Here is a 12,970-nt window from a genome sequence, read left to right on the forward strand (position 1 = left end):
ATTATTACTTTTTGTTTTTGGCAACAGTAGGCTTTAATTCTTTAAATGAGCATGGCAATTTGATACAGATACGTTCAGCCAAGTATTACAATACCAAGTAGTTTTGTAGTCTCTCATTCAACTTGATTATAAGGAAGCTATAAGAAAAATTACCACAGCCCTTTTCACTTAAAAAAGAAAAAGTATTTAATTGGCTGAGTTGATGCAAAGACAAGTGCCACTAATGGACTCTTCCATTTCATGTACAATATTTGACAAGGAAATTATTTTAGACACGTTCAGGCCTAACTTAAAAACATTAACAATGAAAGTGCACAGATACTCTGGTCATCATTAAGCATTACACATGGATGTTGCAGTATTGAAGCTCTCTCTCCCTGTTAAAGGCACATTTCTTTAGATCGTTTTAAAATTCAACTTTTGTGGTTCCCCAGTAAATGAAAATGTAGCAGCACACAGTAAAATAATGATTTGACTGTGCTTGTGCTTTAATAACACAGATGTATTGGGAGATGCCCCATACAACGTGTTGTGAAGCTACTGAGGAACAGGACATAATTTGAAAATCAATGATTAACGAGTGAGATATAACAATGAATAATTAATATCAGCCATTAATTATGAGACTGTCCTGTTCTGAAGGTATTATTGCTGCTAGAGGCAAGATGAAGAGTTTAAAAAAAAAAAAAAAAAAAAAAAAGCAAACAAAAAATGTTCATCACTGGTGCAGGTAAGAGTTGAAACTGCAAGTTATATCCAAACAATATGTCATATATTAACCAGTGTTTGGATCACCTCCCAAAATTTGTAAACAAACTAATAAAATGAATATAACTGAAAAATGAAAACAAAAACAACAGTAAAATGAAATTTCTATGAGGACTTAAGTTATGAAAATGACAAACCTGGAATCTAAAAATCCAATTAACTCAATCAACTCTGTAAGTACATCAAATTAACATTAGCAATATTAAATACTCGTTCAAATCAAACAAGGCTTACAAGGAATTGCTGCTGGTTTACTGTTCAGACCCATCGTTTGTACTCAAGTCCTGTGACTCTCCATGGTTTAAGACAAAGAAGTCTTCTTTTTTCAAGCCGTATCTTTCAAGAGCTTCGTTCAGTTTAACTGGAGGATCCAAGTAGTACTAGAAAAATAACAATACAAGGAAAAAACATCACTACCAAATTTAGTGGGCAAGAAAATAAAAGGGAGTATCATCACTCTAAAAGACTGCTTTACATATTAACTATAACCTGAAAAGGAAAGGGAATACATTTGTCAAATTGAACTGAAATGGTTTGTTCTGTTTTTAGTTTTTAAAGAATTAGAATACTGATTTACACTCATCCAGTATCTAGTAAAGCATAACTTATCACCCAAAATTCAGTCCTTTCCAATGTAAATAGATCTCTTAGAAGCAGAAAGTCATCAGTCATTCCTAACACAAAGAAGGAAATGCTAATAGGCAGTAGATGGCGCTTTCTCACATTAGTAAAACAAAGTTGTCAGTTTTAATGTTTACAAAATAGTGCCATTTCAATATAGTAAATATAACGTTCAGCATTTGTTACGTTTTTAAAAAGGCATCTTAAGGGAGAATAATCCATTTTTGTGTGTTTCAAAGTAACCGATCTGTTTTGTTAAGTACTAATGACAGAGCATTGAAAGTATCTCGGATAGAAAATGTTATGAGTCAAGTAAACCTGGTCAACAGAAGCAGAAGAAAGTTATAAGAAGTAGTAGTGCAACTGTTGCAAAGAAAGGTGAAAAACAGCTACCAGACAAGGTGCCTCCAAGTACATGTAGACTTCCTGCCTTTCACTTCATTTTTAGTCACTGTTACAATATTCAGATAACTAATTACTACAAGTGATACAAGAGCAAGGGCAGAAATCTGCAATAATTCCGGATAACCAAGTTTTCCCACGTTTTGCCAGTAAAAGAAGCTGATACTTAATCATGAATCACAAATAGCCTTCAATGCATTTACTAGACTGACAAGGTGCATAAAAACTATCCTGAACTAAGGGCACTCAATTCTTATGGCTTCCAAGAGACGTATGCAAAGAAAAAAGTAAACTTGGCAATGAATGTCCCTGTCTGCCCTATTCCTCAGCTGTCAGACATCAGGTTTATTATTCACTCTACAGGATATATTCTAGCTATTTAAATGCCTATAAAACACTATTTCTTCAGAAGATATTTGATTTTTTTTTTTCCTGTCTGAATATGCTATAACGACAGCTAGTGCATTATCATATCTACTTTATTTTCAATATGAAATGTTCAGAACCAAAGACTCATAGGTTTCTCAACTGCACTGGTTTTTCTTCACAGATTTCAGATGAAAGGACACATGAAGATGAAGGAAAGGATCTGTCATAAGAATCAATCTATGACTTGAAGGTTCAAACTTCAGAGAAGAGAAAGTTACTGAAATGCCAGATTACAGACTAACTTTCTTGTCTGCTTCAATTTTTCTCTGCCCCATGTTTTCCACTGCAGTGTTGATTGTTTTGCTTTTTAACTTTACACTAAATAGAAAGCAGGCAAATAAATTAATTAGGGTGCTCAATTGGAGAACTCTACTACCCAATATATTTACTTTCTCTAAACCAGAAGGAATATAGTTGTAACAATTTCTGTGTATCTAAAACCTTCAACAACAAAGAAGGGACTTCAAAGATGCTGCATAGCATAAGATTCCCAGTATGCTTCTCTGTCTGACAGGAACCATTAAAAAATAATGCTAATAGATCTCCAGGTGTTTTAATATCTATACTTTAAAATTAATCTCAACTATTTTACACATTAGTTATGAAAAACTACATATCGTTTTGATGCACAGTACATATAGTAACAATTTTTCACTCATATTACATTTTAATTATACATTTATAGATACATGGGTTAAATTGCATGAAGGAAATAACATTAATGATTGTGTAGTTAGAAAACCTGAGCTCATGTGTAGTGCTTAAATTTACCTCATTTGCTAAAGCAAAGGTTCCCCAATGAATTGCTACAGACTTCTTCGCTTGAACATCAATATGGATTCTTACTGCTTCTTCAGGATCCACATGTTGATGTTTCATAAACCACCTACCAAAACACAACGTAATTTTTTTGTGTCACCAGACTTCTTCTTTACCTTCATGGAGTAAGTTGCAAGGAATCTAAAAATATACATTTGCCCAATCAAGAAGTTAGACTATATATGTCTTAAGAATATGCAGAACACTCAAAATCAACAGGCCAGAAAATACCAACATACTCACAAAACAGCAGCTCATGTATTTTTACTCCCCAGAAAGTTATTTTCTTACCTATAATTTTAATAGCATAAGGACATATTATTGATACCTGGGGGCATTAAGATCACAGATTTAAATTACACTTAATTTCATGCCATAAAAGTATGCGCTTCAGAAGATAGCCAAAGGGAGTGGTGAGGAAACAGAGAAGGGGACCTAGGCATTTTTGAAAAACACTATATATATATAAATATAAATTTATATAAATATATATAAAACGCTATATATATATATATATATATATTTTTTTTTTTTTACCATGTTCTGATTCTTATCTTCTTTTCTCAGACTACACGTGCTCTGCTTCCAGCATTATATGAATGTTACCATCTAAAAAATTTAGATACCCCAGGGTAAATAGGATACAGATTCCTGAACAAATAGGGCTTTCACACACTAGAAAGGATTCATCTTTGTTTCCAGATAAACTGCAAAAGCAGCATAAGGACTTCAGCAAGGGAAAAATGCAACCTGTATGCACCTAAATGACATGGATAGAGAAATGCTATTTAAGAGAAAAAGCCACCAAGTAATTTCAGATTTTGACTCAACATTTTTCATGGAACTCAGCCAATTCATCCTTGCTATACTTAAGACTGAAGAATAAAACCTCTGAGAAATGCAAATACGCAGGCAAATAAACTAGACATTTCAGTTCCACCTTCTGGTTGCTGAATGACAAAACTAAGAAAAATGGGCAATTTGTCTCTTTTGCCTATTTTGACCAAAACATTAGATTGTCATACCTTGGCTCATAAGCTCCAATGGGGATGGCTGCAAGATCGAAAGGTCCAAATCTTTTACCTATCTGTTCAAAAGCAACACAGTATCCGGTGTCTCCTGCAAAGAAAAATCTATTCCAAGGTCCCAAGACAGACCAGCTGCCCCACAGAACCTTGTTGTCATCTGTCACAGTCCTTTTGCACCAGTGTTGAGAAGGGGTAAAGACAAAAGTCACCGCATCGTGACCAGGGACGCAGTTCTCTTCCCACCAATTCAGTTCAATCACATTCTCACAACCACATCTCTGCATCCAGTCTAAGAGCCCTAGAGGCACAAACCAGCGCAGCTCACTGCCAAAGCGTTCGTTTAGACTTTTTACAGAGTTGTAGTCCAAATGGTCGTAGTGAGTGTGGCTGATGACAACAGCATCTATTTTGGGGAGCTGGTCAACCGTGCACGGAGGTGGTCGGAAGCGCTTGGGGCCCATCAGCTGCACAGGAGAAGCCCGCTGGCTGAAGATGGGGTCAGTAAGAAATACCAGTTCATCCATTTCCACCATAACTGAGGCATGTCCCAACCACGTGACTCGCATACCAGTTCCTGTTTTTCCAACAAGTTCTGGGTTTTGAACAAAGTATGGTTTTAACACTGGAAGCTCTTTGTCAAGTTCCTACCAGGAAAAAGAGCAAAATATGCATGAGACATATCAGAACATACTTGGCTGTGAAACAAAAACTTCATACAAGGCACAAATCATTTCAGTCAAGACTTGTGATTTGTTTATATTTTTAGGCAACTTTTATTTTTAAGAACTGCAATACAGATGTCTTTTTAATGGTGCTTTTCCCAGCAAGTTCCTCCTACATTAATCTTTTATTTGGTCACATTTTCACTTCCCTTTCTCAAGAGAAGAGAGTTCAAGAAAGGCTAAGAAACCTGCTGATGCTGATACTGATGTCCCAGCACTTCTGGTTCCTGGTTAGATTCTCCCTGTGATGGTTGTTGCCCTCTGTCTCTAGCATTAGATTAACACTATCAGATAGCTTATCCAGAGCTAAGCTCCTGCTCCCTTAAAAGCCCAGCTGATGCTGTGACAGTTCAGGAGCCCAGGGTTTTCTTTGCTAAAACAGTTTTGAGAGCTTCAGGGAAGTTACTTTCTCTGCAATATTTATTGATTTGGAGGGCATATGTTGGGATGAAGATACTGAAATCTTACGGCAAGATTAAATATTCATGAAATTGCTTTTCTGAGAGCTAATGGACGAGACATGTTTACTGAAAAGTTTCACTACCGCCTTCAGGAAAGAGACATGTACTAAGTTACTGTACAGATAACCTTCTCCAAAGCTGAATGGCTGGTGCAGTACAGTCAATTAACTCATACAAGAATGAACAAAGTATGATTATTAGACTGAGAAAAGCCATTGATTCTCTAAGAAAGAAATAAAAACATTTTTTTCTAAGTACACAGAAGCAGCATAAGTCTCAAGAACAGGAATTAGGTCAACTCATGAAATTAGATGTGGTTAAGCCAATACATCAGTTTATGTCAAGGAAATTAAAGTCAGGTATGAAATGCAACAATTCTTGTAACACAATTTATGTCAGTAAGTGCACTGTTATGGAAAACATTCCTTTTAGGTACTTGTTTTTAAAGTTGGACTACAAACTATTTTGCACTGGAGGTGAGACTAGTTTCACTACTTGGCTTTCCCATCAGATGAGTAAAAGTGAAGTCATTCTACGTATCGCCTTCAGTATTTATATCAACCAATTTTCTGGCTAGTACTGGTAATGCCTGGCAGTATTTTACTAAGCAAGGAGCTGCCTGCACATAATTTTTTTTCACTTTCATTCTGAACAAACCAAGATGAGACTCAGTTACAAGACCCAATTCCTCCTCTCAGGGCCATCTTCAACTAGAAGGGAAGGAGGCAGGTAGTAAAAGTAAGCACTTCTCAAATCATAAGAACAAACTAAACCACAGGCTCTACTAGCAGCATACTTCATATGAAATTCTTAAAACTTGTGCAACGGGATAACAAACAAAATACATAATCTTATAGAACCTTTATCCTGCTACAGCACATTTTGTTCTCTATCAAAGCAACCAGAAACAGCAATGTTACAAGAATTATAACAGAATTTTAAAATATAGCATCAATTTCAAGTCAGCTACCAGCAGAGGCAGATGTGCTTAATACCATCCTGTCTTTATTGCTCGTTCACAGTGTTTTCTACAGTGTCTTCTTTCATTGTGTCATACTCCCCAGCCCAAGTTTCTCCTTCCTTCCTAATGCATACAAGGAGAAACACATGACTGGTCTCAGTAAGACTAGCTAATTAGCTCAGGATTTTTGGTGCTTAGCACATACTGGAATACCACTGGATTTTACAGAAATAAGAACAACTTATATTGTTAATCCAAAACCAAAATACTTAAAAGACACTTCAATGGCATTGGGAAAAAGTAAAAAAAAAAAAAAAAAAAAAAATTTAATAAAGGCTGCAATAAACATACAAAAAGTATATTGATTCTGGGATAATGCTAGAGGCTTGTCAAGAAAGCACGATTATAATACACAGCTTTTCAACAGTGAAGTACCTGGATTATTACTTTTTAAAAACATATGCAATGCATTTGGTACAGATAAATTGAACCTGCTCAGTACAGGAGGCACCAAACATGCTAAAAGCTGGAAACTGGAGCAGGATCTCTTCTAAGGGCTTTGTTATCTAGCAGTGTTAAATAAAGTATGGAGCACCTAGTTTGAATTTTAAACTAGCTCAGAAGAGCTTTACAGCTTGATTTAGGTGTGGAACAAATGTAGCTGGAACAAACATCAAAACGGCTGAGGACCTAAAGAGTACATTTCATTGATCCCTATCTGGGTTTTTCTGATGCATTTCACCAAGCTACTAAATAATTAGAGTTACTTAATCCAACAATTTCAGATGCAAAGCAATAAAATTAGTCCAAAATTAATCCCAGCTGGGTCAGAGAGAACAAGTGAGCTTTACAACTGGAACAGTGCAGATTTCTTTGTAATCATCCTTTATTGCAGGGATAACCAGTAAATTAAAGAGAAGCACTGCAGGTCTCCACTGCCATCAAAGCTGTGCATTCTGCACTTGGTAGTAAACCTGAGCACTGCCTTCTTGGTAGCTCAATCACTGATGAGGTTTCTTACTTGTGCTGACAAGAGCTGAAGCAATGACTACAGCTACTGCACACATACAGAACAGGGCAGCAGTCAAAGCCAACTGAAACCAGCCAACTTGTGAATTGTACATAAAAGTGACTAAAGCTCAACACACCCAGACAACTGCTGTTAATACAGATAATGTATAGAGGCAGGATACCATTCTTAAAAGAGTAAATCACTGGAGGGGACCCCAAGACCAAAATAGGTTTGTTATGCTTTTTTCTGAAATTGAATTATTATTACTGTAGAACAGTTACATCCAGGATTATTTCTCCCTTAAATATGCTCTGTGCCACATAACCTTAAAGAAATCTCAAATTTTCTCAGGGTTGTGTTAATAAGTAACACAAATTCCCAGTCAGAAACCTGATCAGATAACTTCTTTCACAGGTAATTCACATAAGAAAACAAACAAAAAATGTAAGCTACTTGCTAAACACTGCCCGTGAGATTTATAGCTTATGTCTGATTCCTAGATGCTTAAAAGCATTGCTAACTCCTGTTGGTTCAAAAATACTTTCCCTAGTTGTGCACTCTTTTGCACAGCTTTTCGGTAGGTTGAGAAAACACATTAGAAAATACACAAAGAAGTAACCCTGTGAACCTTAACAGTGTTGTGGCCACAGAGATAACCAGTGGCTTTCCAGTACCCTGTACTCTTCATGGCAATGAAGCATCTCTCAGAGGTTGCTTCTCCAGCCTATGCTTTTTAAGGCTTTCCGTATACACCACATCTGACAGAAGCAATGCACAAAGAACAAATAACGATGTTTCCCAGTAAACTGGCCCTGTACCTTTAATATTTCAGTATAAATACTTCTTCCTGCTAGTTTTAATATATGCATTTTTTTTTCCTCTTGGTTTACTGAAACAGAAACATAAGTTTGCAAGCACTTCCATAAGTAAAAGAAAGGAATTATTAAGTATATTAAATATATATATATATATTTAATGGTAGTCTGAAAAAAAAATTTGTAATGATACATGCCACAGCTGCTTTGTCTAATAAGAATGATGTTTTATTGTATGATTCATAAGGCAACACCCATTAAAATGGAAATAGTATACTTGTTTATGTAGTTTATGATTGAGTCAGGTTATTTTTGTTGTTTTCATAAACATAAATTGAACTAACTAAATCAAAGGTTGAGAAACTAATTGAAAGGCAAAATCTTGCAGAAGCAAGAAGGATTATCCCTCCTATTGAAAAGTATAAAGAAAGCAATTACAAAATCAGAAAAACAACACCAACGAGGAATATCCTGAAGTTGTCCAATGGGTTAGTTAGAAATTGTCCTGCTTCAGATGTTACAGTAGAGGGAAAAAACAATCTAAATCACAAGCAGGGAACATGTAAGCGCTTACCTGTTTCGAAGATGGCACATTGCTGTTATCTTTTTCCATGAGGCACCATTTCAAAACATTGGGCAAGGTTGGTGACTTCCATGTTGGCCATGGGTTGATAAATCTCCCATCTTTGCCTCTCTTTGATTTCGTTACATCTTCTTCTAGCCTGTAGTCCAGCCTGAAGCTTTTCCTGGAGGCTCTGGAAGAGTCACTGCCCCTGGATCCTCGATCTGAGTTGTGATGTTTCCTCACTGCTTCCTTTGGGTACTGGCTGGATGCAGATGGAGCAGGCTCTTCTGTTTTCTTATCCATATTTTTTTGAGAACTGAAATACATTTTAAATTAATCAATATTTTTCTGGAGTAACGTCAATGTTTGTAAGACTGAATGTTCTCATACACTGGAAACAAGCCTACCCATTTTGTGATCTACTGTATTTTTCTCAACAAAATAAGCTTCTTAAACTGTTGCTATTACACAAAAGACATCAGAAACATGCCGTGGCAAGTTGACATCAGATCTCTTTGTAGTTCAGGCAGAATTTTACTCCCTGGTATGCACCGGTTGGGATACAAGTGCTATTATCTACCCACTGCAAGAGCTGGGGGAAGGGTCCTTAATTCACATGTGGGAAGAATAGTTAAGTCCCTCCTGACACTTCTGACATTTAGTGCCTGATGTAATGTGATCCTTCAAGCACGTCCAAGAGACACTGGAACTACAGAGCACCTTAGGACTTGCCCACATAGCGACTGCTGTGTAGCAAGAGCAGCAGCCTCATGTAGCACTAATGACACTGCTTCTGACTACAAGATGTGTCAACACATGCACACACATGCATGCAAAAAAAAACCAAAAAAAAAAACAAAAAAAAAAACCAAAAAAAAACCAACCCAAGAGTTATTTGGTCCTATCTTGTCCAAAACAAAGGTAAACTTCAGTGGAGTAACAGCAAGATTAACTGCTTCAAAAACAAGTTTCACAAAAATTTGACTGAACTGACATATGAAAGGCCACAGAAGCTTGGAATATCACAAATTATGTCTGCAATGCCTGTTCTTAATCCCACTGTGAAATGAAGAGGAAAAAAAAAGAAGTGAGGAAATAACAGAGAAAAGACTATTTTTCTGAAGCCATACATATGGGGCATTTCTTAAAAACTTTCATACTGTCAATCAGAAGCTCTTATTCCAGACTGCACTGCACTGTTGGAGAGCTTAGGAGTACAGAGTTCCACTGACCTCTGTATGTCCAAGGTGGAGAAAACAAGTATTCGGATTTTACTTTAAAAGGAATTCAGTCAAAGCCAAATGCTTCCATTTCTGTATTTAATGTCAACATTTCAGTATCCTGATAATGCTTAAAAAACAGGTTGCTATTTTTAAAAAGTTATCTCCTTTCAAGTGCTTACAAATTCTATCTGTTAAGAAGTAGAAGATGACTGGTAATGGACAGACAGTGTGATATGCTGCCTACATGTTGGAAGTTTTCAAGTTTTAATTAGAAATTGTGAAGTCTGTTCTGTGGAAAATTTTCTCCAGTACACATTTTAGACTGCCTAACAATTCATTAACTCAGCTTTTCAGGCTTCAGCAGGTATACTCATATGTGAAGCACCAGCCAGATGTACCAAAGTCGCTCCACTCAAAAAAGCTTTTAGAGAACAGAAGTAAATACAGCAGATGGTTTTCTCAAAAATTACTCCTTAAATGTGGTATTTTTTTAAGTAGTTGAATAGGCAGGACTCACTGCATCCCTCTTAAGTTCATAATTACAGAAAAAAATAGACTGTTACTGCGATATTTCAGCCTGGTTTTTGCTAACTGATAAGAAGCATCATCAAATTAAACTCAAATACATTTCCTTGTGAAGCGCCAACTTCAAACGCAGAGCTCTGCCCTGCTACTTCAGCAGGGATCAACTGCAAAACAGCAGGTGAGGTGCCAGTTGTGAATGCACAACAATGGTTCAATCGACGTTCAGACAACATTCCTGATCACATTTCTGAGAAGTAACACTCCTGCTCATAACCACACTCTAACTAATCTGCTTTTTATTCTGGTTTCCCTGTAGTTTTACTGAAACCACTTTATTATGTGTTTTCTATTTAGCAATAGTATATCACGTCTGTGTCACAGTATAAGCTGTAATCACTGATGCTCCCAAGCTGTCTTCTCTGTTCCATAAAACATCTGCTGGAATCAGCCTTCGTTTCAACACCCATCCAACTTTCTCTATGCCATTTTAAACAGATATAAGAGGTAAGATGCACAAACAGCTAAAAGGAATATATGAGGAAACTGTACTGGATACATTAACTTTAACTAATTATTATTAACTTAACTATTGCTTTAACTTGGGAGGCTTTTTGTGCCACTCTTCAAAGAGCATTTCCAGTGCCCAGTCAACTTATTAATTTAGCAAAGCACCCAGGCTCAGCATAAGACATCTACTCTTCCACAACACGTGGTGAAAACAACCCACAGAAGTTTAATCAGGTAGATACTTCATTCCAGGAAATTCTTTTGTTAACATCTTGGAGTCTAATTTTTAAATATATATGACTACTGTAATTATTATTCCTATAAGACACTTCATATTAGAGAGCAAAGAGCCTAAGGTTTTATTTTCAAACTTTTGTTTATCTATTCATTCATCTCTGAAATAGGTGAATTCTGCTTTTGCTTACTTTTTTTTAATAAAACCTTTGATCTTATTCTGAAAGAATAAGCCTCCAGGGGAAGGAAGGATCAACTATGCTGATTAAACAAAGAAAATGCCAAAGCATTTAAGGCACTGCAGGTATATGTCTGCCAAGATATTTTCCACATGATGCACATACATTACTTTCATTAGTATTCCATTGGCAACTGAAGGGAGAAAAGACATCAGTGCTCACAGAATACTTCAAACTCTTCTAGATGCATGAGGACAAATCTACCAGCTATTAACTCACAAAGTATTCCTGATGAACCACAGATTCTTTTGAATTTTCAGCCTCACCAGATCACTTCTGTTTCACCTAAACTGGTAAAACGCTTCCAAGAATATTCAAGGAATGCAGCAGAAGAACTCTGACTTTTCTTATTAAAAATGTAGACTCATTTCTAGAAAGCTCGTATGTTTCAACTATCAGCTTAAAATGAAACTCAACCAGTCATTAGCTTAAAGAGACTCTTACCTTTTTTTTTTTTTACAAAAGAAAGCCTCTAACAACAAAGAGATTCTGAAGTTATATTTTAAATGCTAGAAATTAAGCAGTCAGAAATGAGCTGATATTTCAGCCAGCTTTTATGAATTCTTCTCCAAGAAAAATAATGGTTTGGCAAATAGCTTCAAAGAATTTAAGCACTGTATTGCCAACCAAATTATGAGGACAGAGGTACTACAAAATCAAACTGGATTGGAGCTGTGGGAGCAGAAGGAAGCAGGAGGAAGGGGTTGTGCCCTTAGTGAGTATTTGATCATGTAAAATTCTATGTGAAATCTTTATTTTTCATGCTTTCAAGGGAAGAGGAAAGCTCTTACTTAGAAGTACTGAACTGATTTCTTAACATATGGAAATCATCCTTCAGGATGAGGTGACTTACCACAAAAAAGGGTAAAGGGATTGGCACATTGGTTTCAGACAGGAAGAAACATGACCATTCACAACTACCTGACCCAGTGGGTGGCAACCCTGCCCACCAGAGCAGGCTGGAACTACATGGTATTTAAGGTCCCTTCCAACACAAACTGTTCTATGATTCTGTGCTTCTATGACCTCCACACGCAGGGATGCTTCACTTTAGCTTCACTCAGAAAAGGAAACACATCATCACATACAAACTAGGGTATGAGCCCATGAGTCATGCCAAACCCATAGTGCCAGAAGGTACCCCAGACAGAGGGGAACAACCCTTTTGGGTGAATAGGATGAAACATAACATGAATCAAAACGCAAAGCTCACACAACTGGTTTTCCAGCAGCAAACGCTAAGGGGCCCTTGTGAACCCACAAAGCAAAGAAGTTGTAGATGGGGCAGGACATGGCAAGGAAAATCAGGTCTTACATTCTGATAAACAGGCTTAATCCTAGAGAAGAGAAGAAAAAAAAAAAAAAAAAAAGATAAAGCTTTTATGACAGTAGATTTGGTGTCAATTGTTTATTTTAGCATTGCTTTTATAACTGAAAGCTTGAGTAGAAATATTTTGGCTTTAAGCCTTTTCTATATTTAGGAAAACCATTAACAGCTTATGTAAACATTCTAATAGTTGCTCAGTTTTGTTCCAAAAGAAGTTTGAAAGCAGGATTCACTGAAGTTACAAGAAGCACTGTCATTAAAACTTTTATTTTTAAATACTCTCTGTAGAGATTTAAGAGTCACACGCACAAA

General features: G+C 36.4%; 1 protein-coding gene across 4 annotated transcripts in view; it reads right to left on the minus strand.

Annotated features, from left to right (window-relative positions):
- Positions 1 to 12,970, minus strand: part of NAPEPLD (N-acyl phosphatidylethanolamine phospholipase D) — a 19,894-nt gene continuing 6,924 nt past the window's right edge. For 2 of the 4 annotated variants that reach the window (XM_048949767.1, XM_048949772.1), the window contains exons 2-5: positions 8,613 to 8,919; positions 4,065 to 4,711; positions 2,992 to 3,106; positions 5 to 1,148 (exon numbers count right to left, since the gene is read on the minus strand). In XM_048949767.1, the coding sequence (XP_048805724.1) occupies positions 1,020 to 1,148; positions 2,992 to 3,106; positions 4,065 to 4,711; positions 8,613 to 8,906 (1,185 nt within the window). In that variant the 5' untranslated portion in view covers positions 8,907 to 8,919 and the 3' untranslated portion in view covers positions 5 to 1,019. Of the gene's footprint in view, positions 1,149 to 2,991; positions 3,107 to 4,064; positions 4,712 to 8,612; positions 8,920 to 12,970 lie in introns of all 4 variants that reach the window. The other 2 variants (XM_048949758.1, XM_048949749.1) reach the window with 2 other exon arrangements.

Source organism: Lagopus muta, chromosome 1, assembly GCF_023343835.1.
Source record: "Lagopus muta isolate bLagMut1 chromosome 1, bLagMut1 primary, whole genome shotgun sequence".
Lineage (NCBI taxonomy): Eukaryota > Metazoa > Chordata > Aves > Galliformes > Phasianidae > Lagopus > Lagopus muta.